At 42.7% G+C, this 26,972-nt stretch overlaps 1 protein-coding gene across 1 annotated transcript in view; it reads right to left on the minus strand.

The window, feature by feature from the left end:
- The window catches only part of CERS3 (ceramide synthase 3), a 51,638-nt gene that overhangs the window by 10,791 nt on the left and 13,875 nt on the right, over window positions 1-26,972 (minus strand). The window contains exons 5-11 of the mRNA XM_026648561.1: window positions 20,439-20,496; window positions 19,375-19,425; window positions 18,674-18,766; window positions 17,332-17,460; window positions 15,975-16,081; window positions 14,808-14,964; window positions 6,832-6,879 (exon numbers count right to left, since the gene is read on the minus strand). Coding sequence (XP_026504346.1) covers window positions 6,832-6,879; window positions 14,808-14,964; window positions 15,975-16,081; window positions 17,332-17,460; window positions 18,674-18,766; window positions 19,375-19,425; window positions 20,439-20,496 — 643 coding nt within the window. The remainder of the gene's footprint in view (window positions 1-6,831; window positions 6,880-14,807; window positions 14,965-15,974; window positions 16,082-17,331; window positions 17,461-18,673; window positions 18,767-19,374; window positions 19,426-20,438; window positions 20,497-26,972) is intronic.

A 26,972-nucleotide genomic window follows, 5' to 3' on the forward strand; every position in this document is an offset into this window, starting at 1 on the left:
AGGGGCTTTCCCTACACAAGCGGCGTCCCAAGTTTGGGAAACACTGCCTTAAAGGTGAAGGAGGGATTTTATGCTACCCGTAGCTGTATGTTTATGACAATGATGTTTAAGTTTTTTGGAACTACAACCTCCTAATTACCTGACCTTCAAACATGTGAATTTTCACACTTTCTAATGTTTGTCATTTGTTATAACAATAATGTGCTCAATAATGGGGGTTTGATTTAACAGGTATCTATTTACAACTTTAACTTTATCTTAAGAACGTTTTTTTCATTTCAAAATCTAAATATGTGTTGACTAGATCCTGACTTTCTAAATTCAGGGCAGTACATTCCACAGCATCTTACAATGCAAAGATAAAAAAATGAGAGATAATAAAAAGTCAGTCCCAATAGATAGAGGGGGTAACTTTCCAAAAAACCAGTACTATAATGTTGATAAAACTCGAAACTCAACATGTGCAATTCAATCAGCTAACGTTACGACTTAATGTGCCTTTAGTCTCCACAGGAATGTAAGCAGTCTATATTTGGATTGAAGCAAATTGATCTACATTTCCAGCATGGAAGGTTTTATTGGACAAATTCTTTTCCTTTCAGCTTATCTTTCTCTAGCCAATGTAACTAACTATGATCCTCAGTGGAAGATGGATTGTCTGACTGTTTCCTTCATTGCTTTCAAATTAAGATGCAGAATCTTTATGCTAATTATCTTGAGCATCTTGTGGCCACAAAATGACTTTAACTGAATCTTCCCCTTCTATGCCACGCTCAACTCCCAATGCTTCCCATGCAGAGTTTTCAGGGTGTACTCAAACAGGGATTCGAGAGCACAAAGTTAAAAAATGATTACATTACTTCCCCAAATATTGAAAAGAATAACCTGGTAAAATAAAACAGATTTTAGATGCAACTGTTACAGTAAGCCCTTGATTTCAATTAAAAGGAATAAATTCTCTCTTACCAAATCTAACTTGTATTACCACTCAGCACAACATATATGTAACTGGAGCTACAGTACATTGATTGTTCAGAAGAAATAAATCATTGTGTTCAGTTAATCAGGTTCTCTGTGGTTTCAATAAAATCTCCTGGTTGTGTTATTGAAATCCACTACCTAAATCTTGCACTCGAGTATACCTGGCTTTACGATAATGTCAAAAGCCCAGGAGGTACTGAGTGAGTCATAATGTCCCACTGCTTATTGAATGATTCCAATTTTAAATCCACAGTTGGCAAAGAAACAAAGAGCAATATAATAAGCATTTTGATGCCATTTTGTAAAATGAACTTTTTTTTACCCTGCGACAAAAACTTGCATTAAGCCAAAGAGTTTGGTGTTGTGAACCTTTATCAGGACATGCACTTTTATTCCTTATTATGAATGCCTGATTAGCTACAAAACAGCTTATCAGACACTTTGACTTTCTTAGTGAGGTATAGTATTGCATTTAGGTTGAGTACCTGAAACAGCACATTGGTTATGAGCATTCTTATATAATCCCTATAATGATAATAACTATTCAGAGCCTGCAAAATATCTAATCACTTGAATGACAAATGCCTCTCTCTTACACAATATGTTTCTTTCTGGTTTTCCTAATACGGGAGCAAGTCATTCAACCCTGGGAGACAGATGTAATTAAAGAACCCCCGCATGCCCACAAAATATGATCTTAGCGAAAATAGCCACCTTAGTTATCGCTTATATCAGGTACAAACTTGGTTACCTCAGTTGGCCTCATCTTTACCACTGTATGATGAATATACAGCCCTTCGAGACCACGGTTCTCAACACAGAATGTTTTAACTTGACACGAGATGAAGACCATCACTTGGATCAAGATAGAGCACAACATACTCAGAGCAGTAGTCTTACCGGCTGCACCTCTGTATTAATGATACCGATTGAGCACACTGTGGAACTCCAGGGATCCCATTGGGCCTGTGGACTGCACTTAGAACTCTTCTGGTTGCTGACACGTTACTTACATGACTGCAATGAATGGCTTGCCACATTAGGCAGCAGATGGGACCCAACCTGTTTGTGCCTAAATTAAAGCTGTATATGTTTCAGCATGGCTCTGGCTTTACACTAATTACTCCAGGACAAAAAAATAACCCACTCAAAAAGCCAAAAAGAGTATTGTGGAGGGGACTTTCTCCTATTTAAAGTAGATAGATGATTCAGGTAGAGAGAAACCTTCCTTTGGTTTAAATTAAATACAAACTAGTGTTCTCCAAAGATTTTGTTTCTTTGTTTGTTTCGGTTTAACAGAGCATAGGTCCACTGGGAGTTCATCTAGAAATGTGAGAAATAGGTTCCTAACTATCTGCTGTGAACTGGAAACCCATTTCAACAATCCCTCAATCCCTTCATATTTCCTTTCAATTATAAACTGAAGGAACTAAAAGCTGGCTAGCGTTTAAGGTTTGTTGTGATGGTGGTGGAGTCTGTTTGTTTTCTAATTTATAGTTTTAAAGATATGTATAACCAGCAAATAGAGCATTTCATAAATAGTCTCCTGGGAAATTAAAACACACAAGTTAACCAATTGCCCACAAAAAGAGCAGCAATAAAAGCTGTCAGCTAGTGCCAAGGCATGAGGAATACTGAGAGCAGAAAGGCAATTACTGAATTGGAAAACAAATGTTTGATCTACATCTACCCCTTCTCTGGGCTGGCAATTTTCACAAACAGGGAATTTTTAGATCAGGGATTTACCAAAAAGGAGTTGTTTCATGTCAACAGACAGACAGACAATTGTTGGGCCAGATCCTCAGCTAGTGAAAACTGGCATTGCCCCATTGACTTCACTAGAGCTGTGTTGATTTATGGCCCAAGATCAACAAAGCAAACTTTTGCTGAATTGCCTAGGGTAGGAGGCATAACATTTGGTAGATTGCAAGAAGCTACAGATATGATTCTTTATTCTCACGAAGTGCCTGCAGCTCCTACTGAAGTCAAACTCAGTACCTTTGAAAACATTGGGGTTTGCTCAGGAGCGGCGCCAGGGTTTTTGCCGCCCTAGGTGGCAGCGCTCCTCCTCAGAGCATTCGGCGGCGGGGGTCCTTCTGCTCCACATCTTCGGGGCGCTTTGGCGGCAGGTCCTGGAGTGAGTGAAGGACCCGCCACCGAGGCGCCCCAAAGACGCGGAGCGGAAGGACCCCCACCGCCGAATTGCCACCGAGGATGGCAAAATGCCACCCCCCAAATCCTGCCGCCCTAGGCGACTGCCTAGGGTCGCCTAGTGGGAGCGCCGGCCCTGGGTTTGCTGCACTTCCTATAAGAGGTCTGCATGATTCCATTCATGACACAGCTGATAAAGCAAGGACACTGAGGGCATTCACACCCATCTTTCTGGAATGAGTCCGGAAGATTGGTCACTGCATAGACCTCTTCTTGCAACATTTGCATGTGGCATGATAAAACATGGAGGGTTACTTCACCCTAAGGCATGTGCCCCATCATCCATCTGCCCAGCTACTCTGGTCAACTGCTTGAACATTCATCCTTAAACTGCTCTGCCTTAGTTCACCCACCTATAAAATGGGTATAACGATACCTAACTCAGATGTGCATTCTGAAGTTTGACAGATGTTCATAGAGTGCTTTGAGCTACTCTGATGAAAGGTGCTACAGAAGCACAAATTATTAACAGAGCTGGTCAAAACTTGAAATTCCAGTGAAAAATGGTTCACTATTTTGAAAATTTTATTATTTTAAACCTTTTCTATTAAGTACTTCCTAGATGTTTTCTGAGGTTAAGTAGTATCTGAAATGTGTGAACTCCTAACACACAAGTAGTAGCAGGTCAAAAAACTTACCCTCTTCCTGGATTTTATTCCTGGAAGGAATTCAAAGTAGGAACACCTCAAAATCCAGCCCAAATCTCTTCTGTAGGCACGGCTGCTCCCAGTGGTCCTCCATTTAGAGCCTAAATCTTATGCTGTTATATTCAGGCTCTTATACTGCATCCATCACTGTGGTATCTAAGCACCTTCCAGATAGGCATTAAGTGACATGACTAGCATCTCTGAGGTCCTCTCCTTCTAGAGAGATAGTCCCACCACTCCTTAAAACCAGGTGGGGAAAAAACTGCTCGAAGAGCCAGTAGAACCCAATTTATTTTCCAGCTGGTTCAACACCTCCTAACAAGGTGGGACTTTCAGGTAAACATTGCCAGATTGTTGCAAGAGTGAAAGTCTTCCAAGGCCCTCCCTCCCATAGCTGCTCTAACTACGTGGATCCATAAGTAGGCAACCAAGAAGCCTGGACAAGACTGAAGGCTGCACTATAAATTGAAGGGCTATACTTCCCTCTGGAGATTTGTACAAGGGTGAGAGGAAGATGCCCAACTCAGAGAGAGTGCAGGTAGGCAAACAAGTGCAGGTTAAATCCATTGGCGATGGGACTGTGATATTAAGTCCTTGCCAGAATATTGCCAATGTGTATCATGGTGACAAGCAATGATTCTGAACAAACTAGTCAGAACTGTCCGTACAATGTTTCTGTGAAAACAGACTCTGAAGAAGACACTCTCCTACCTTCAATCAGGTTTCTTGGAAATTCTCTGCACCAATGGACTTTGTTCACAATCTTGACTGACAGGTGGAGGACTCAATTAGTAGGTGGAGCTTTTATTCCTCCACATGTCATTGGATGGCCTCTGCAGTTAGCTCCCGCACACTTTTCACTAGACAGAACACTTAATAATAACAATAGCAGGTTAACATTCCTAACAGCGGTGTATGAGCAAAGAGCCCAATGTGGGGAAAAGAGAATCCCTAAGAATAACTGCCAGCTACAGCAACCCTTGGTGCAGGGAACTTCCCAGAAATTGATTAATTGGTAGGAAAAATCTCCCTTTCTGCTTGTTCCTTGCATCAATCTAAAAAAAATGGATACTTTAAAAAAAAAACAATGGTTTTCCAATGTTTCGATTCTGCAGACCACTTTATAACAGAGCACTCTTCTCACAGCCCCACCTCCTCCTCCGTCCACTGCTTGGCTCTCAAAATACATCATCCTATGAACTGCCAGAGAAGGTTCCATAGTCTACGGACAGCAAGAAATAATTTCTGCTGGAAATAACAAAGGAGTTCAAAAAAGACAAAGGCCTCATGAGAACTAGATTGAGGCTGCAGGGAAGAAAAGACAGGATAGTATTTAGGCTTGAACTTAGAAATTGCCTGGATGCATGCGGACATCAGTGGATAGAACCCATCTGCCAACCCCTCAGGCGGACAGGCCTATCAGCATGCCACATTGCCATGCCACATTGTAAGATCTCCAGAGATTTGGCTAGGGAAGACTTGGCCCTTTGCTGTTGACAGAACACCATCAACAGAAGCTGCAATGGGAAACAGGCCAAATAGTCCAGGAGGCTGATGAATGTTGTAAGGAAAGATTCCATCTTTTGTGGCACAGGTTGGAAAAGACAGTGAAGAAAGACAGGCATCACACCAGTCTGGAGTTACTGCTTCCCACTCTTGTCAAGGAGAGGCAATCCCTACCTCAGAGGAGAGGGTCCTGGCAGAGATGAGGCAAATGGTAAAAAGCTTTCTCGGAAGAGGAACTTGTCTTGTGATGAGGCTCCTGGCAGCCTCTGAAACCCTCTCCTCTGGAACCTTTACCATGGCCTGAATTTCCTAGATGGATCTGTCACAGAAAAGGTCTCCTTGGCTGATCCCACAGGGAGATGCACACCATAGAGATGGTGGGTGAAAGGGCACAAAGTTCCACACTTGCCTGATTTGTTTCCCCAAATTTTCTGCATGAGGATCTCTCACTTGGTCGAAATCCTCAATACCCAAATAGGAATCACACGCTTCACCCACTTCTAAAGTCGAGCAGTGGCAGACACGTCTCTTTCCATTCTTCCTTTTCTTCTTACAGGTTGTAGTCAGAGGCCTATAATTAGCAGGAGACTCGTGTCTGGAATTAGCTTTCACTGTTCTCCATCTCACAGGAGGGGAATCATTACGGGCAGGGCTCTTCTTTTTTGCCCTCTGCTGCCCAGGCTTGCTGAACTGATCCAGACGTCTAATCAGACATGCTGGCCTGGCATCATGCATGTTTCTTTTGCTTCCTTGGCGCTAGCACAGCCATTTAGACAGAAGTCACTTGGATGTGGGTGGAGAGAGGGAGGTGGTTACTAAAAAAGGATCTCCTGCCACTCCAGGAATGCCCAGTGCATCAACTTAATTATTTTCTTCACTGTCTAGGCTCGACATGGCTGATACTTTGAGCAATTGAAGCTAGCTGGTTGAAAAGGGGCCCCAGGTGGTAGAAATCACCTTAGGAATCTCTTGAGCCTCTATGAAGCAGCGACCTATCGTGAGCTTGCACAGGCAGAAAGGAGACTGGAGCCAACCTGCTGAAGTTGTCCAGTTAGCAGCTTCTCAGTAGGAAACTCCTCCACCTTCGGAATGGACTGTCTCCCTGTCAGTCAAAGGTGAGAACTGAAGCCCATAGCCAAGATTGGCACAGGGGATGAGGAGAAACAGAGTATTAGTGTCCCAGAATCATAATGTGTCTTGTGCATTTTAAAAAGGTGAGGTGGAAAACTCCCTCCACTGGAAGGGAAGGGAGAAAAAGAGAGGGTGTGGAGGAGGGAGGTTTTGTAGAGATTTCAGGAAAATCAATGAGGTATCCCGATTAGATCATTATCTGAAACCCAGAACAGATGAGCTGACACACCAGTTGGGAAAGGGTCATTATATAAAGATCTGGCTTAACAAAGAGATACAGACAGATTTCAAAGGACACCAGACAAATTTGGACCATTTCTTGAGGAAGCATTCAGAGTAAATGCATGCAACTTACTTTTTTGCCATCAGTTTTAGCCCAAGCAGGTGTAGGCGTCCTGAACACCTGAAAAGCATAATCTCAGCTATAGCTAGAGCATAATTGACAATAACCCAAGTCCAAGATATGCTACAGGAAAACAACTGTTGCAATCAGTATGTTAAGGTAGCTTTGTAAACAGCTATTGCTAACAACAGAAATACGGTTTGTTTTTTTCCTTTGCTACAGAAGCTTTGTATTAAAGTTCTCTTGGACTGCTGCTCCCCCCAAAAAGCTATTAAAATGACACGGTAATGCAGTTGTTAATGCAGAAGGAACCATTCTGAGCATCTAGCATGACCTCTTACATAACACAAGCTATAGAATTTCACCAAATGGTTTCCAAATCCAGCCCAATACCTTATGGCTGACTTAGAGCATATCTTTTAGAAAGACATCCAGGCTTTCTTGAGAAACTTCAAATGATGGAGAATCTGCCACATCCCTAGGTAAATTATTCCATAGGTTACTTACCCTCACTATATACAAAAAAAAAAAAGTCATGCTTCATTTCTAGTCTGAATTTCTCTCACTTCATCTTCCAGCCTTGGGATCTTTTTATGCCTTTGTCTGCTAAAGAGCCCTCAACTATCAGAAATTTTCTCCCCATGTAAGTGCTTATAGATTCTGGTGATGGGGATTCAAACACCTTTCGAATGATGCAGTTTGTGGAGCATTGTGTTAGGGAGCCATGACAAGGATTATGTGCTCTAGTCTAAGGGCGGCATGGGGACGGTGCAGAGCTGGGTATCAGATAGTGCAGAGCATCCTATCCTACTCATTAGCAATAAGCTTTCTCCCAGAGAAACACAACATGCAACTACCATTGTTATTGCCTAAGACAGGTATGAACTAGTAAAAGATCATCATGCATAGCCATGGCAAACACCACTTGGGCCTGCAATCAGGCTTATTATTGACATTTTCCTCCTGCAGGTGAATTTGGCAATTCTATAAGGTGAAACCTGTGGCCAGGCCTTGGGTCTTAACTAAACTGTTGTAACAGAATGGGAAACACTGCAGATGAGAGAAAGGCACATACAGGAACTCATTTCCCTTGACTAGGGAATATGAGCTTCCCTCTGACCTGGCTGGCTAGCTCCTTATCTTCAGACTATAAAAAAAAAAGCCTTGGCCCCAAAGGAAAGGGGGCCAATTCGGAGTTGACTGTTACATGATGGAAAGCTCCCAGAAAAACTGTAGCCGACTCGCACCCAAACACTGGGTAATTTGAAAATCTATAAGAAAGATCTATCGGTTAATTACCAGCACACCAACCTCCCCATGCCCATCTTCAGATACCATACCAAAACATTTCCTAAAGAAAATCAAACAGTGCTAGGGATGCAACCCCACGCTCAGGGTGGCCATACAACTCTGACTGCCAGAAGCTGGGAAGGGAAGACAGGGGTAGAGAGCTCTCCAAAATTGCCCTGTTCTGTACACTGCTCCTGAAGCTCTGGTGCTGGACACTGTCAGAAACAGGATACTGGGGCTGGTTGGACCATTGGTCTGACCCAGTACGGCTGTTCTTATATTTAGTCTGATTTGTGCTTAATCTTCATCCAAGAGAACTCTACGCTGGGATTTTGTCTGAGTAAGGAATGAGTAAACACTGAGTAAGGATGTAGTCCAGGATGCTTACATCTGAAATGGCAGAGGCAAAAACCACTGGTTCGTCACAAAAGACCTAGGGGATTTTGCAAATATGGAAATAGTATTATTTAAGGAAACTGGCATGTTTTAAAGGATGACCTTTGTATGTGAGAAACAACAGTTATTTTCTACTCTATGTGTAGGGAAAGTAACTGTTGGTAATGGCGGCCATCATGAACCCTAACTAGGAGTGAGCTCTTTGCTTAGCTGGAAGGCAACATATTAAAAATTAAGAAAGCTACAAGAGTTTGAAAAATAATTTCTGATCACACTGAGGACCTGACGCAATGCCCACTGAAAGACCACCCATTACCTTCTGTCTTTGATGAGCCTTGTAACAGGCCCTTAGCCAGCGGACTCACCTGGAGTCCCCTCCCATTGTCTGCTAACAACGCATATTTTCAGGATTTAAAGCACTGTTGTCTTAAGACCTCAACTCAGTCTCCTATGGTTTCAACATATACTTTACATCTTCATCTGCCACAATGCTGTGACTGTATGTTGCTGTCACTCGCTCAGAGGCTGCTCTACCCACAGGCAGACTAGGCAGCTGCACAGGACAGCAACTTTCTCCCCGCTCTCCATCTCTTACGATGTAGGAGCGATGGGGCCAAAGTGGAGTGGTGGTGTGAACCTGCGTGCCAGGGCGCAAAGCCACGCACTAAAACATGGCCTGGCTGCCCCTCAGTTATGACGGAGCAGCAGCCAGGTCAAATCGGCTGTTGTAGGCCTATGAGGAGGGCAGCACACTGAAATTTTGTGTACGGTGGCAGATCATCTTGAGTGGCTTCTGCATTCACTCTCTTTCTGAAGCTAGGAACAACCCGTTTAATCTCCATGGCATTTTCCTGGTATGATAGTCTAGATCAGTGCATACGTACATGCTTCTCTAGATGCTTTTGTTTCAGTTTTCCTAAAATGTTCTCATATATGCTGGCATGATGACGAGACACGTTTCAGTGGTGTTTGACACCTGATGCAAGAGGAGAATTTAACCGTGTAATTGGGCAAGATTACAGAAACACACCAGCAACAAAAGCCACTGGACAGCAAGATGGCGGCCAACAGTTCTGTATTTCAATTCCCTGACCTAAACAGCAAAGAAGTTACCCTGGAAAAAAAGGTTTCCAGCAAAAGTTACCCAAGATAAATGGCTGTGTGTCTGACCTCGCAAGGCTTTACTTGTGTGAGTCGTCCTTACTTCCACAAGTAGTGCGTGGAAGCCGTGTGAGTAAGGCAGCAGGTCGAAGGTATTTTATTCAAAGCTTTTGATACGGTCTCCCACAGTATTCTTGCCAGCAAGTTAAAACAGTATGGATTGGATGAATGGACTAGAAGGTGGATAGAAAGCTGGCTAGCTCGTCGGGCTCAACGGGTAGTGATCAATGGCTCCATGTCTAGTTGGCAGCCAGTATCAAGTGGAGTGCTCCAGGGGTCGGTCCTGGGGCTAGTTTTGTGCAACATGTTCATTAATTATCTGGATCTTGGGATGGATTGCACCCTCAGCCAGTTCACGGATGATGCTAAGCTGGGGGGAGAGGTAGATACACTGAAGGGTAGGGATAGGTTCCAGAGTGACCTAGACAAATTGGAGGATTGGGCCGGATTGAAGAATCCCATGCACTGCTACAGGCTGGGGACCGACTGGCTAAGCAGCAGTTCTGCAGAAAAGGACCTGGGGATTACAGTGGATGAGAAGCTGGATATGAGTCAACAGTGTGCCCTTTTTGCCAAGAAGGCTAATGGCATATTGGGCTGTATTAGTAGGAGCATTGCCAGCAGATTGAGGGAAGTGATTATTCCCCTCTGTTCAGTACCGGTGAGGCCACATCTGGAGTATTGCATCCAGTTTTGGGCCCCCCCACTACAGAAAGTATATGGACAAATTGGAGAGAGTCCAGTGGAGGGCAACTAAACTGATTAGGGGGCTGGGGCACATGATTTATGAGGAGAGGCTGAGGGAACTGGGATTATTTAGTCTGCAGAAGAGAAGAATGAGGGGGGATTTGATAGCAGCCTTCAACTACCTGAAGGGGGTTCCCAAAGACGAAGGAGGTGGCTGTTCTCAGTGATGGCAGAACAAGGAGCAATGGTCTCAAGTTGCAGTGGGGGAGGTCTAGGTTGGATATTAGGAAAAAATATTTCACTAGGAGGGTGGTGAAGCACTGGAATGAGTTTCCTAGGGAGGTGGTGGAATCTCCATCCTTAGAGGTTTTAAGGCCCAGCCTGACAAAGCCCTCGCTGGGATGATTTAGTTGGGGTTGGTCCTGCTTTGAGCAGGGGGTTGGACTAGATGACCTCCTGAGGTCTCTTCCAACCCTAATCTTCTATGATAGTATGAAATATTTTTATGTTTCACTAAAATAAAAATAAAGTTTGCCTGAGAAATGCAATTGTTCTGTTCCTTTAAGTTCTTGTCCATATCGATAGAGAGAGATTATTTATGCACCAGATTCTCTGCTTTGATCTGACCAGGGCAAAGAACCTCAACACACCAGTCATCGGAGGATTCTCCCTACCCAAGGTTCCTTAGGTGGTGCAGTGGTTCCCTACACTATTCAGTTGGCTGCCAGCACAGAGATTATGGCCGGGGAAAAGGGAGTGGGAACAGGGTCTCTTTACCATTCCAACCCAGAGGAAGGTTTTTTCCAGCAGTTAGGAGTCTAACCTGGGACTCAGGAGACCTGGTTTCAGTTCCCTGCTCTGCCAGACTTCCTTTGTGGCCTTGGGCAAGTCGCTTAGCCGCTCTGTCCCTTAGTTTGCTATCTGCAAAGTTAGGATAGTAGCACTTCCCTAGCTCAGAGTGGTATTGTGAGGATAACTCCATTAAAGATCGTGAAGTGGCTCAGATACTCTGGTAATGGGGGTCATAAGGATCTAAGAAAGGTAGGTAGATTCCTAGCTCCTGGAACAAAGCCTTGGAGCTGTTGACTGTGGAGCTGCTATAATTTTCACTGGGGATCCAGCCCACACAGAACTGGTCAGGTCACAGGGGATGCAAAGGTGATTTAGAAACATTTTGTGCTTCAGGTATGCTGAGCACCCACCAGAGGATCTGGCCCTATGCAGTTCATCATCATCAACAGCTTCTTCCCAGTTCAAAACTGACCTACTTTTTCCATTCTAAGCATTTAAGCTGTTGCTTTAAAAAAAATGTCAAAAATGGACTGTTTTCTGAATGAATTCCCTTCATTTTGGGCAGAGAAACTAAAACCTTTGCTAATGCAAGGGTGACGGTTTACTGGTACTCCACTAAAATAGCAACAGCTATTGGCCCAGCGTATGTGTATAATAAATGTGTTATAAAAAACAGTATTAGCCCCTTCTATAAGTGGCTTTTCCTTCACGATGCTGCCTTGCAAACAGCATTCTTTTAAAAGTTGGCTTTGCATCTTTGGAGGCCCAAGCTGATTTCACAGCCAAGTTTGCCACTGCTGTGGAAAACAGGCTCCACATGCAAGCCAGCTGAAGTCATCTGGGCTGGACAGGACTAGCGCTGCCACTGTAAAAGTGCTCTTGGACACAGCCTTTTCACAGGGCTGTGTAAGGAATCAAAAATCCACGGCGAGGATGCCAGCTTGACACCTTTCTATTGCTTACGTTGGCTAATCCTGGGCAGTGGTTACTTACAATAAACCACTTCTGTCCCTCACAGAGACATAGGCAGTTAAGTAAATGGGGAGCTCTTCTATTCTGTAAAGAGTCTTGCACCGCCCTCATCGCTGCAGTCCATGAGCACATTCCAGCAGGGCCCTCCCACGGCACCAGCCAACCGGGAAGGGGGAGCTGTGCCAAAATGCTACCCAACACAGGGAGAGCAGATTTTAACAACAAATGGAAAGCCGCGCTTTTCACCCTCTTCCTCCTTTACTTCAACTCCCCTGTAGAAGGAACATACAACGTTCAGTGCCGTACGGTGGTAGACTCATTTCCTGCCCCATGGCCTCTCATATTATATAAACCAGCTCTGACTTTTCATTTTCACTCAGGCCTGGTCTACACTACGACTTTAATTCGGATTTAGCTGCGTTAATCCGAATTAACCCTTCACCCGTCCACACTACAGAGCCAGTTAATTCGAATTAAAGGGCACTTAAAATCGATTTCTGTACTCCACCTCGACGAGCGGAGTAGCGCCTAAATCGATTTTGTTAATTCGAATTAGGGTTAGTGTGGCCGCACACCACCGAATTACTGTGGTTAAAGTAATGGGGTAGTGTGGCCGCACACCACCGAATTAATGTGGTTAAAAACCGAATTAATGTGCTTAGTGTGGCCGCGCACAATCGAATTTATACAACCTGTTTCCCAAATTCGAATTAGCTAAATTCGGATTAATCCTGTAGTGTAGACATACCCTTAGTATTCTGTTCCAGGCATCTACATTTTCCTGATTTACAAGGAATTTGTTTTCTGCATCTTTCTTAATTAACATCTGTGCCTGCGCAAAGTTCTTGACTAGTTATTTCCAGGCATATTCCAGGTAATTCATGGCATATTTACACATTTCTGTTCTAAGTAAAATAATTAAAAAAAAAAATAGAATGGAATATTTCTGTTTTCCTAAGATGTTCCACATCGTTAACTGTTTGAGATAACTGAGCTTGTTGGCCCTTTTTAAGTTACATAATTTGGAGCCTCAGAAAAACTCACTAGTTTCAATAGAGTGGCACGGGCTTAATTAGCAGAATGTTAAACATTTCTTCTGAGATCCTTTTTCTAAATGCTGCTTTTGTCCCTGCCTAGGCTACAGTGAGAAGATTGCACAGTTCACTACAACAGCTACTCCATTAGGCATTCAAATGGTACATGGCTCCTTGCAAAATGGTCTTTGCTGTCAGTTTCACACAGGAGCCCTCCATTCACAGTGGAACTAGTTTATAGCCTTAAACGGTGCACTAGTCTTCTGCTGGTGTGCTGCCGACGGGTGAATTTCACCTATAGTGAACTCTAATGAAACTCCAAATAGAAGGAAACTTCCAAAGTGTTTCAATGCACTACACAATTCTATTTAAAGTGAGCCTCAGTTTAGAATAAAATGTCTCGGGGAGTGGAGGGAAAGGAGAGAATGACATTGCTACAAGAGAGTCCACTGTATTTCATTTTAGAAATGTGCAATGCAACCAAGTGCACCACAGCATCATTCAGTCCTTATCCGGACACTCATTCTATGGCTCTAGGCTGAAGTGCATTAACAGCAAAATATACTTTATCCATTTATATGTCTACATCTCATGGAACAATATTTAAAACTACAAATGAACAGAGCCAGGGAAAAATAACTTAGGAAATGGCAAACTTTTTTATCTTCATAAGCAATTACACTCTAAGGGCTTTAACGGGGCTAAATTGGTGTAGCATTATGGGCTTCAATGGAGCTATACCAATTTACACCAGTTTAAGGTCTGGCAGTTAATACTGATCTGGATATAGAGGGCTGCCTTTACTAAGGACCGTCTCTAGTAAGTCATATTGTGTCTTAAATCAACCAGTTTAGCCATTCAATTTACAGTAGATGTTTGTTCAACTTTTAGTCAAGCATACTTCCACCAGGCAAATTAGTCTTGTTGGTCTCTTGGGTGTTGCAAAGATAAGGTTTTACTGTCTCATGATATAAGACGGTATCTGTTTTTTTTTAGGGTGACCAGATGTCCCAATTTTATAGGGAAAGTCCCAATTTTGGGGGCTTTTTCTTATATGGGCACCTATTACCCTCATCCCCTGTCCCGATTTTTTACACTTGCCATCAGGTCACCCTATTTTTTTTTCTAATATCCAAGATTATAATGGGTAAGGATAGCAGATGCAGGCACTGGAGCTCAGAGTTAGACACTCATGTAGAATTTTGGTTGCAAGTTGTCTTATTTACCTTGATATGGCATTGAAAGATTTGATTCCTTTCCTTTCCTCTCATTCTTTAGAAGGTTGACCTGCTCATTTTCATAAGCCAAGTAATAATTTCTTACACTAGGTGCCACATTTTCCAAAAAGCTCTGCTTTGGGCTCAAATTTTCAAGAAGGCTCAGCTCCCTTGGAAGCATCAAATAAGGGGCCAGATTTCCAAAAGGGCTCAAGGCATGAGGAACTGAGGTCATATAAAAATCCGGCCATGGGTGTGTCAATGGGAGCTGCTGGATGCTGCGCAACTTTTGAAAATCTTTCCCTTATTTAGGTGCCTCATTGAAAATCTGGTCCTAACGAGTGAAGGGAAAAGTAAGAATCTTTGTGTAACTCTATCAAAGATACAATTCAGTGTTTGAGGTTTCCCACATCTTTCGGCAGAAGCCTGAGTTACTTACCTTTAGGAACAGGAATTTATTCAAAATTTTGAGAACATAGTAGCCCCAGTATAGATGGAGCCCTTGCAGAATTAGAAGCTGCCCATTGAAGATGAAATACGCTATGACGATTGTTGAGGAGTAATATGAAGGCAGATATAATGTGCCACGTAAAATCCTGAAAAATAAAGGCAATTGTTACAAAACAAGGAACCCCTGGTGCATGCCTGAGATATTTAGATTTTTTTATTTTAAATTGATTAGCTTCATCGCCTTGCTATATACTCAAAATATTTAAAACTGCAAAGACTAAACATTCAATAACAAATCTTGGCTCTACTGGAATGTACAGTATGCTATTAAAATAGTCTTCCGAAGCTAAGCATTTTGAGAGTTGCATGAAAATGGTTTAAATATGGTTAAAAAATTCCATTATCTCCAAACAGGAAAGTGTATGTAGGATACATACATTGCTACTCAAAAGATTTTCTCCATCATTTTCAATGCTAATTCCCTCCAGTCTCTAGGCCCAATCCTTATTCCAGTGAAATGCTGAAGGAATTTAGGATTTGGCTCTTTGTTAATTAATTCATGTGTTTATTTTTTCTTGAGCCTCATCTTCAATTTCACAGCTAGGCTGTTTGTTTTTGTTTTATACTCTTCAGTTGCTTCATTTACGGTTTCCAAACTTAAGAGTGATGACATAAGACTCCATAAAGCAAAATGACTGAAGCCCACTTGTGCAGTTAATTAAAAAAACAAAAACAAACAAACAAAACAAAAGACAACAAACCACCGACAAAAACCAGGAAGACAAAAGATAGGGGCATTTTGGAAATACAGAGAGTGACAGAGAATTAAGAAAGGGTTGGGCAATCAACACGCAGGCATATTATTAATATAACCAGCTTGTGTCCCTGAAAAATGCTACATAAAATCCATTGTAGTAAACTCAGGCTACACTGCACATTTTAAGAATTGTAATGAGCCAAGATTAGGTACTATCCCCATTGTATTTATCATTTAATGGTTGCTAATCTGACCTCTGAAAAATAATTATAATAGATCTTCTCCTGAAGCCATAACACAGCCAGTTCCTTTTCCTTTTCCTTTTCCTCCAAACCTTAACCAACCTCCTTCTGAAAAGAAAATGAAACAGGAGTTGTGACTGAATCCAATGTTACTTACCAAAAAGGGAAAAGGATAATCCGCGTGATGAAGAACACGACAGAGAAGATGATGAAGAGAACATTGCAGGTGTTTTCCCAACGAGCGTAATTAAACATTTTGGCTGACTGAAATTGAATAAAAACCAACCAAACATGGTCAGAGACACTTATTAGCCTCAGAAATAGCTCCTCTTTAAGTTCTTATAATTAAGGATTTAGATTAAAGAGAATTCCCATCCATTTTGGCAAAAATAGCAACCATTGTAACGTTACTTGATAAAACAACAACAAAACATATTCCATGTTGATATTGCTCCTTTCATCTCAAAGGAAAGGACTCTATGTGAAGGGCCTTACAACAACTCTCTGATTAGAGCATTAAGTTAGTTACAAGACCTTCCATTCCCCAGGTTTACAACAGATTTAAAGGGGCTGCAGTCAGGGAGGAGAGGGGAGTAGGAATCAGGAATAGCCCCGATTCAGCCATCAGTGGCTAGCAATCACCATAGCTGCACCAGAGCTGAGGGCATGTTGATGTGTCTCCCTCAGTGCCTGATCTACAGAGGATATGAGTCTGTTCCAGCTTGGCTCTTTAATTCAAACTCTAGAAGCTCATGCTTTTAGCTCTGGAAGTCCCTGGTTCAATCCCCAGTGTATTGGCCAAGCCTGCGTCTGTCACAATGAGGTTTTCACTGATTGAGTTAACTGAGAATTGTCTCTTTCGTAAAGCCACAGCACACCCTTGTCTACGCTCTATGGTCACCACCAGTGCAGCTACCCCAATTACCGGCCCCAAATTACTGATTCAGGGCTGTTTCCAAGTGTGGACAAAGGTTCATGGGCCATACTCTGCTCTCAGTAACACTGGTGTAAATCTAGAGTAACTCCACTGATGTAAGCACCACTTTGTGCTGGCCCCGCTGCAGAGGGGCAAGTTTCATCTCGTGGAACTCAACAGGAGTGCCACACTCAGAGAGCGTTAAGGGTCAGGCCACAGAGGTAAATGCCTAAGAAGTGAAGCGAGTCTGGATAACGTCTCAGATGCTCATCCAGACCAAACCTCTTAAGATTTGCCTATCGCTACAAACCGCCCACAGGTTGGCCTATTTTGTCTCATTTTAAGTGCAAAAGAAGAACAATCCAGGTGCGCAGCTGAAATTCTAGCCCCAATTTCAAACTACAGGACTTCTCTTCCTGTCTGTTTTCAACTGCCCAAAGTCATTCAATGACAAGAGGTCAGACTAGGTGATCTAATGGTCCCCTTGGCCTTACAAATCTATAAAAACATTTTGTAATGGGGACGGAAGGAGGAAAAAAGGGGGAAAAACCTGCCACGGAACAAAACCTGAGCAATAAAAATTAACTGTGAGGTTTACCTCAAGCCAGAAGTCTGCAGTATCATGTACAATCATCACTAAGGTCCCAATACGAACGTAATTGCCACACCAAGAACAGGCCATCAAAACAATGGCTGCCAAATGGTGAACGACGTGGGCCATAAAGTCCTACGAATAAAATAAAGAACAAAAACTTAAAGCAAACACCACTGCTTTCCAAAGCAGACATTTAACAATTGACACAGCACAGCAGGCACTAGCAGACAACCAAACGAGAGGTTGCAACGGAAGCAGAGAGAGCGTGCAACGTACTGGCTTTGTGTGTACAAGTTCTAGAGCGATGCTGGCCTCTCGTCAGTGGTTCTCAACCTTTTTGGGCTCAGGACCCATTTGTAAATGTTGATAGCCTGGGGTGGAGGCCCTGAAGTGGTTTCGGACAGATCCTGCCCACTGGAGGGGTTGGGTCCTGCCTGGCACTCACCCCACAGTGGCATCTCCTGCAGCTCCTGTCCTGGCTGGGCTTGGCTCTCCAATCTGGGCATCGCAACCTCTGGAGTTGCAGCATCACTCAGGTTTGGCCCCGCTGTCCTGACTGGAGCAAATTTGTGTGAGTGGAGTTATGACCTGGCTCATGGGTTACAGTGCCAATCACTCAAATTTGGCCTACCTGGACTCCCGGCTGGGCTAAACCTGATTGGTATTTGGGACCCCAGAGGCTGCAATGTCTGGAGCAGGGAGGCGAGCCCCGCCAGCCCCGTGGTACAGGAGCTGCTGTGTGACTCTCTGAAACATTCTGGCAACCCAATTTTGGGTCCCGACTCATGGGTTGAGAAACCCTGCTCTAGTGGCTGACCCCATGGAGAGGCTAGATGACCTGATACTGTTACCAGGTATGGGAATTCTTCTTCAGCTTAGGTGGTAGAAGCCTGTGGTTTGGGAGTGGAAGGACCAAGCCTTTAGTCCCCCCCGCTACCCCCACCCCATTTGTTGAATTTGGTATAACCGTGATGTTGGTTTATTGCAGGGGCGAGGAATACCTCTTAGTACACACACAATTATTACAGGGGTGAGAGAGATACTCCTGGCCCCTTCTCCCTGCCTCCTACCCAGACACAGAGAATATTACAGAGGTGAGGTTTACTCCTGGTTACACAGACCGATTATTTTGGGGTGAGATATCACTCACCCCTTCCCCCACCACTCGTTATAGGGGAAAGGGATGGCTGGGGACATCCTGGCCATATCATATTCAGCAAATAGCTACTGACTTGAAGGTTCAAGCACTGATTATTTCAGCACCTGCCACAGTGTTTTCTTAACAGAAGAGTGTCATTCATAAGAGAATCAAAGACTTTGCTTGCAAATAATTGTAAATACTTGCCTTCCTTTTGATGTCAGTACCAAGGGTAAACAACAGAGACCAATAAAAACTAATCTCGGCCATGTAGTACCAATATTGGGATGATAGCAAGGACTGTAAGGAAGAAAATATCAATTTTTTCTCTAGTCATTTCAATGCACTGCAACAGAGTACAAAATACCATGGACTTATTTACACGGCTTTTGCTCTTCTACTTAATCTGAGTTTGAAAACTGAAATCATGTTCTGAGCTTTATTAAGGAGCAAAACATTCTGAGAGCCAAATCTTTCAGCCTTTATTCAGGCAAAACTCCCAGTTACTTCAGCTGCTCCGCTTCCAGATTCTAGTATGCCTTCTCTGTATGCAGATTTCAGAGTAGCAGCTGTGTTAGTCTGTATCCGCAAAAAGAACAGGAGTACTTGTGGCACCTTAGAGCCTAACAAATTTATTTGAGCATAAGCTTTCGTGGGCTACAGCCCACGTCTTCGGATGCAGAGTGCACCTGCATTTACTTGCAAACCAGTGAAAATAAATCAAGTCCATCATTATTATTTACAAATTAAAATTGTAACGTATTCACACAACTGATAACTGAAACTGAAGTAGTTTATAATTATTAAAAGTCTATGCATCTATCTAAACTGTGAAAGGGCCATTTCCTCCACTGGGGAAAACAACAAAAATACCATGTTGATCAATGCAACAGTTCTGAAGAGCTCACCTGAAATGGATAGTCAACCCACACTTGCCATATATCATAAAACCAAGGTTTCTGGGGAAAGACAGAACCATGCAAAGAATGAGCAGTTAGTCAATCTTAGCTCAGAAATATTTAAAAAGTAACTCTAGGTTGAAGCAGGATTACCAGTTATATTCTCATACTACATTTTCTCTATCAACTGTACTCTAAAGCAATCACGTGCCAGTCCCAGTTCTTCATATGATGTCCCAAATGTCTCGGGAGATTTTTGGGGCACCTGAAATGTTTCATTTTACCATTTTATCATTCAAGACATTGGATTTCTTTTATAAGTACAGTTTGTTCAAGATACATTGCTACAGCGATTAGAATTTGTACTGTCTTTATCAGGCACAATCTTTCCAGCGGAACAAGCACTCAGCAAGATGAACAGTGCTTGGAGTGAAGAAAAAAGCCAAATGAGCACCTAAACCATCAAAGCAGTTCTTTCACTCAAAATGAATGTTAATGACATCTGTTCAGTGTTTCCTGAGAAACTCATTCAGAACATTAGCTTACAGGGAAAAATCCTCTGCTCCAACAAGAACACACATATTGATGTTGAGTATTGACAATAGCAACCACGGTGAACATTTAAAAAAAAAAGTGGCCTTTTGGTTTTTGTCTGAATGTGACTCTAAAAAAATGTTACAACAAAAGTCTCCTGGTTTTTGATTTTGAAAATATGACCACGTTACATGAAATCCACGAGGTACATTGTAAAACCATCACCCACCCATCTATTAAATAACGCAACACTGCCCGACAATAATAATTTTTGCAATTCTTCCTTAAAATGCTGGTTAGATGTAAAATTACATTTTATTGAGAAAGAATAATAGTAAGTTTAAATGTAAATAAAATCTGGGTGGAAAGACTAGACTGTAATTTAGATTATAATACTTTATAAAACAGCATTATGGTCTGAATCCAAAGCCCATTGAAGTCAATGGGAAATCGTCCACTGACGGCAAAGGCCTTGGGAATATGCCCTTATTTTGTTAAAAGTGTGATAAGAATTGAAAATTTCCTCCAAATTAACTTACATCATATAGAAATATAAATCCAGCAATGGATGATGTGAGATAAAATGAAAATCGCCAGCTGCAAAACAAAAACAAAAAAAGGAAAATCAGAACATTGATTGCTCCTGCATAGACATTATGCAGAAATGGAATTGTGGCAGCCAATCAGTGTGGCTGGAGACTGAACAATTACTGAGACATAAAATATACAGCTTTATCCTCTCCCTGCACTCTCCCTGGTTGTGTCTACCAATCACCATATGATTATCTCTCAATCGCCATTATGCAAATATTTCTCTTTTGGATTGGCTAATCGTTATTAACAACCAGGTGTAGGGATTTACATAACCACAATATGGCTAAGGAATGTGCACATTTCTCTGTTATGATTGTCTAAAGTAACCCCTCTCTTCTGATGGCCTTTACAGAATGTATCAATATTTTTCCAGTGTGAAAGACAATGAACATCCATAGCAAATGGCAATTTGATTTACCGGTATGTATGTTATAGGCGAGGCTGGTAGCACCATCTTATGTTAAGTTTGCCCGACACTTGCCATTGCATAGTCTCTCTCTCCTACTGCCAGATAGTCACATTTGAATAAGAACTTTTTCCTGTCATGGGGCGACTGGTTCCTTTAAGGGGGATCAGGGCCCAGTCTTCCTGGAGCTACCTTCTGAAGACCCAACTAAGGGGTAACTGACTGCCCCGGGTAGCTAATTAAAGGTTAGTTAGTAAACGAACATCTGGACCTAGTATAAAGGTTATTTCGGGTTAGGGATGGTAGGTACTCTCATGGAGAAGGTGCTCCTAGAGAGAAGTCTCCCACAGAGGAAATGTTTGTTCCCAGGGACAGGAAGCTGGTCAGGGGAGCTCACTGGGGAAAGGACCTACAAGGTATGCTCCTAGAGAGAGAAGATCCCTAAGGGAGAGCTACAGTTAGCAGGCCACCAGGAAGGCCTGGTCCCAGTAAAGGGATCTCGAAAGAGTGACAGGAAGGTGTGGTGTTTAGATGCTGCTTGTATTATTAGAACTGGGAGCACTGGCTGTTGGGAGTCTGAAAGGACAGGAAACAGGAAGGAGGGGGAGGAGTTGAGGAGGCTGGGAGAGTTACAGGGTGTGCAGCTACAGCTTGGAAAAGAGACTTCCACTGTAAATAAAGTTCTGTTAAAGTTTGTTAATACTTTGCATGGTGGATACAACATTTTGGCGACGAGGATGGATCTTCTGCCCCTGAACCCACCTGCACCCTTTCTGCAAAGCCCAGGTGAGCCTCCAATTGCTTTTACTGCCTGGATCCGTATGTTTGAGACTTATCTGCTTGCAATCAGTGCTACAGAGATTTCTGAAGTAAGAAAGCGTGCTCTGCTAATCCACTGCCTTGGAGCAGAAGGGCAGTGTATATTTTACACTTTTCCCCTTGCAGCGGATAAATATGAGACTGCACTCACTGCATTAAAGAACTTTTTTGTGCCAAAAGTGAATGTAGTAGCTAATCGCTACAGATTTCGCCAGCGTGAGCAGAAACCAGGGGAAGACTATAATGCAGTATATTGCCTCCCTGAGGAGTCTGATTGCAACGTGTGACTTTGGGAATATGGCAGATGAGATGATTAGAGACCAGCTCACTGAGAAAACAACCATGCTTTGTGTAAGAGAACGCTTACTTCTAGAACCACAACTTACACTAGAAAAAAGCAATAACCATTGCTACTCAGATTGAGTCAGCTACAGCTGACGCCAAAATAATGAGCAAAGATACAGGAGGCCCAGTCCAGACTGTGACTCCTTTGCAGAAAAGTTCACTATCACTGCAGACAAACAATTGCAAAAGGAAAACTAATGAAAAGCCACTGAATCAGCAAATGCAAAATACAGTAAAAGCATGCTTTCGCTGTGGATCCCCACAACATCTTGCAAACTATACAGGATGTCCAGCAAAAGTAGCTCAGTGCAACCATTGCAAAAAGATTGGGTATTTTGCTAAAGTATGTCGCAGTAGCCAGTTCAATCAACAGGTGCATGCAGTTACAATACCAGATATTACTGTGCTGAGTGTAGACAAAATCACTACTGCACATATTCCAGAACAGATAAAGTGCACTGTAAATGTTTCTGCCATACCCTCAGGCAAATCACACTCTGTTCAGCTAATGTTCGACACTGGCTCAGCAGTATATATACTACCTGATTCCATCTATTTGCATTACTTTAAAGATATGCCTCTTACTGAACCCAAACTTCACTTGGTATGCTATTTGAAAAACCTTATTCCAGTACATGGCTGCCTGCCAGCAATAGTTACTTTTGGAGATCGCTGTGTAACTGCGGAGTTCTACGTTGTCCACAAAGGCACTGCTATCCTTGGCAGAGATTTATTAGCTACTTTAAATCTCAGGGTAGTTAATGGACAAATTGATCTTCCTCAGCAAAGCACTCTTGCGGTACACACACCAGTTTCAGCTGGGACCCAACTCCAGGTTGAGGAGAAACTCGGCTGTGCTTATGGGTTTCTGCATAAAGTTAAAATGCAGAATAATGTGATGCCTGTACGACAGAAATTACGGCCCTTACCATTTTCAGTCAGGGAAGCTGTTTCAGAGGAACTTAGAAAACTTGTTCAAAAGGACATTATTGAAGAGATTAACTCCTCGGAATGGGTTTCACCTATAGTAGTGATGCAGAAGAAGGGTGGAGACATTCGCCTTTGTGTGGACTTAAGGGAGCCAAATAAAGCTATTGTGATTGACAGCCATCCTCTTCCTCACATAGAAGAAGTATTTGCAGAACTCCGTGGAGCAAAGATGTTTTCTACTCTTGATTTGCAGAGCGCATACCACCAGGTTATGTTGCATGAAGATCACAGAGACCTCACAGCATTTATTACACATGAGGGACTATTTCGTTTTAAACGTGTTCCATATGGTCTCGCATCAGCCCCAAGTGCCTTCCAAAAATGATGTCATTGATTCTGAAGAATCAACATGGAGTTCAGTGCTATTTGGATGATATTATTGTGTTTGGAAATACTACTGAGGAGCATGACAATAACCTGCAGTCTGTACTAAACTGCATCAGCAAAGCAGGCCTCAAGCTCAATAGGTCCAAATGCAAATTTAGACAAACCGAACTCTCCTTTCTGGGGCATACAATTTCACAGGCTGGACTAAAACCTGATCCAGATCATATCCTGGCAATTTCAAATGTTCCTCCTCCAACAGATTTGCAAACCTTATGTTCCTTCTTGGGTCTTACCTCCTGATATGCAAAATTCATTCCCAATTATGCTTCTGTCATTGAACCGTTACGAGAATTACTACGGAGAAGTTCAACCTTAGTGTGGACAACGGATGCACAAGTTAGTTTCGAAAGGGTGAAAGACTTGATTGTACAGAGTCCAGTACTTGCATTATTCAGTCCCGCATTGCCCACAATTGTAACTACTGATGCTTCTGATTATGGACTTGGGGCTGTCCTCACACAACTTCATGAGGACAACACAGAGAGGACTGTTGCATTTGCTTCAAGGACACTAAGTAATGCTGAGAGAAAGACAGTTGAACAGAACCAAGCAAAGTCTAAGGCTTTCAAGACAAATGGTGGGGTGCTAAGGAACCAAAGTTTGAGTGTGGTTCCTTTGTTAGAATATGAAAACCTGGAATCTTTCACAAAGGGGACCATAAATTCACAGCTCCTCTTAAAATCATAGAGAAGAAGGGACCTTACACCTATCGACTTTCTGATGGGCGGGTATGGAATGCTTCTTATCTCGCACCTGCCTATGCACCAAGAGGAGATTATGCCAACACCCAGTCTGCATTGGATGACTTCACTGTAGAACCAACACAACAAGACATTGCACTGGAACCGGGGCTTGAGAGATGGCCTGTCAGACTCAGATGACCACCTGCCTGGACTAAAGACTATGTTATGTAGTATCTACAGTGTTTTCAGTGTAATATTCCTGCCAACAGTATAGTGTCTTGTTTCATATTTGTTCCTGGGGTTAGAACAACAATGTTTATTTTAATTTGGAAAGTTTCTTAAGAGAGGAGGGAATGTGGTGTTTAGATGCTGCTTGTATTATTAGAACTGGGAGCACTGGCTGTTGGGAGTCTGAAAGGACAGGAAACAGGAAGGAGGGGGGAGGAGTTGAGGAGGCTACAACTTGGAAAAGAGACTTCTGCTGTAAATAAAGTTCTGTTAAAGTTTGTTAATACCTTGCGTGGTGGATACAACAGAAGGCCAGTCTGTCAGGAACCACAGGCTGTTCCTGAGAAGAGCTGTGGTTGGCAGGTCTCCATAGACCTCTGGCTCTGGGGAAAGATTCTTCTCAGGTAGTGGCAAGAGATCGAACTCCAGGAAAGGAACCCGAGTCAAGAGAACCCTGCTGGTAAAGGACCTGGATAGAGGCAAGCAATGGACTCAGGTGGGACAAAAAATAAGACTGACTCTGTCTCCCAGCTAAAACACTGGGGATGAAGGTTTTACTTATACTTTATGCTGGCTTTTTCTGTTAATAAATGAGACCCTCCAAAGGGGGAAGTCTTTAGTACCTGAAGGTCTGATTAGACTTCTTTATACCCCGGGTGAGGGGAAATCAAGGTAGAGGTCAGCTATGGCACTATTTCTGGGGTGGCCTGCACTATTACACTTTCACAATCCTATTTCTCCTAAGAACCACCTTCTGCAAGGTGGTGAGCGCCATTAACTACTACTAAAATCTATGGGGCATTGAGGGCACCACTTACCAACTTGTTTTAGTTCGCAATCAAACTAACTTCTATTGGTCTCTTAACAGAAAAGGTAGAAAACAGCAGAGCTGTAGCAAACTGAGCAAGTTTATGTCTCACTGCCTGATTTTGGTTGACCCTTGGGCCAGGTTAGCTAGCATTTCGCTGAGCCCGATTTTTGGTTTTGGGTGGCAGTCATGTGGTACTTGGCTTATATCCAAACCGGGCAAAACATGAACTGAAATCTCCAAACAAAGCTTACAAGTGAACTAAAACCATATTGTTCCTTACAAATCTAGTAAAGAGATGTTGTAAATTCCAGCCAGCCCAGCACTGGTGTAATAGCTCAGGAGTCTGAGTAGGAGGTAATGGTCCTGAATTTGGGAAGGGTGAAGGATTGGGCGGGGGCATTCCAGGCCTATTTTTTAAGATGATGGAAATGCAATACATTACGCTAATTTCCTTTTCTTCAGGGATTGGTCTGACTCAACCCCCAACTTATCCCAAAGCAACTCTTGCTGGCCAAGGAGTGGCTCCCGCCAACATGAAAATGTTGCTTGATTTCAGGTGTCAAGAGTGGGAGTAGAGATAGACACGAGACACAAAATCTGGTGAAAACATTTTCTTAATTAACAGTGTTTCATAATACTGTTAAGAAACAGAGTTGCAGAATGACCAAGCAGATTTGACATGCTGAAGAAGACAAGACAAGATAGAACCCTGACAAGGAAGCTGCCTACACTAGAACTAATCCATAGACAGATACAGAGACGATGCCTATAGTCTTCTGCTAACACTAATTCATGTAAATTAGCATCTGAGACAAGATGAGAGAGCTGTAATCTAGGCGAGCATGTATGAACAAAGGCAGCCCCACCTTGTCTTGCACTGCCCTGGCTCAAAGCCAGCATCACAGGTGGAGCCAATGAGCGGATCAACGTATTAGCCAGCATATGCAGTTTGTAGGGGTTCATGCAGATTTCCCCCCTCCCCCAGTTTTCAGCCCATTGCAGGCCTGATCATGCAAGGTGCAGATACCTAATCCTGTGAAGCAAGTGCTTAACTTTAAGTACGTGAATAGTTCTGTTGACTTCAATGGGCCTATTCCTGTGTTTAAAGTTAAGCATGTGCTTAAATGCTTTCCTGAATCAGGGCCAGAATGTTCAGCACCTTGCAGGATTGAGCTCTTAGACTCTAACCCTGCAACGATTGATGCATGTGTTTATGCACGTGAGCAGTCCCACTGACTTCAGTGGGACAGCTCATGTGTAAGTCTTTGCAGGACTTTCTGTGTGTTATGGTACATACTATTTGCTAAACATTTCAGAAACTGTGTTTCGTTGTGAATTTGTAATTTGAACAAATCCCAGGACCCAAAGCAAAGCTCACTCACAGGTTCTAATGAAAGACAATGGGATTTATACTCCTATATCACTTAGACTCATCTATACTAGTAAAATTTTGCCAGCATAATTATTCATTTTGCCAAAATAGTTATGCCAGTAAAAGCCCTGATTTGGATGCAGTTATATAGCCATAAATCTGCCTAATAGAGGCATAGATTATTTTGGTTCCCCCAAGCCAGTATAAACTATACTGCTATGAGCACTTTATACTAGTATATGTGCATCCACACTAGGAGTTTTGATCACTTTAATTATGCTAGCATAGTTAAGGCAGTAAAAGTGTAGACAAGCCCTTAGCTGCTTTTGAAAATCTCACTCTTAAATGCTTTGTCTATCTTGGAATTATGTGCACACAGGTTTTGTTGTTGATGAACATTTTTATCATTCAAAATGATTTATTAATGTCTGATTTATG

This window comes from Terrapene carolina, unplaced genomic scaffold, assembly GCF_002925995.2.
Source record: "Terrapene carolina triunguis isolate 2854851 unplaced genomic scaffold, T_m_triunguis-2.0 Scaffold67, whole genome shotgun sequence".
Lineage (NCBI taxonomy): Eukaryota > Metazoa > Chordata > Testudines > Emydidae > Terrapene > Terrapene triunguis.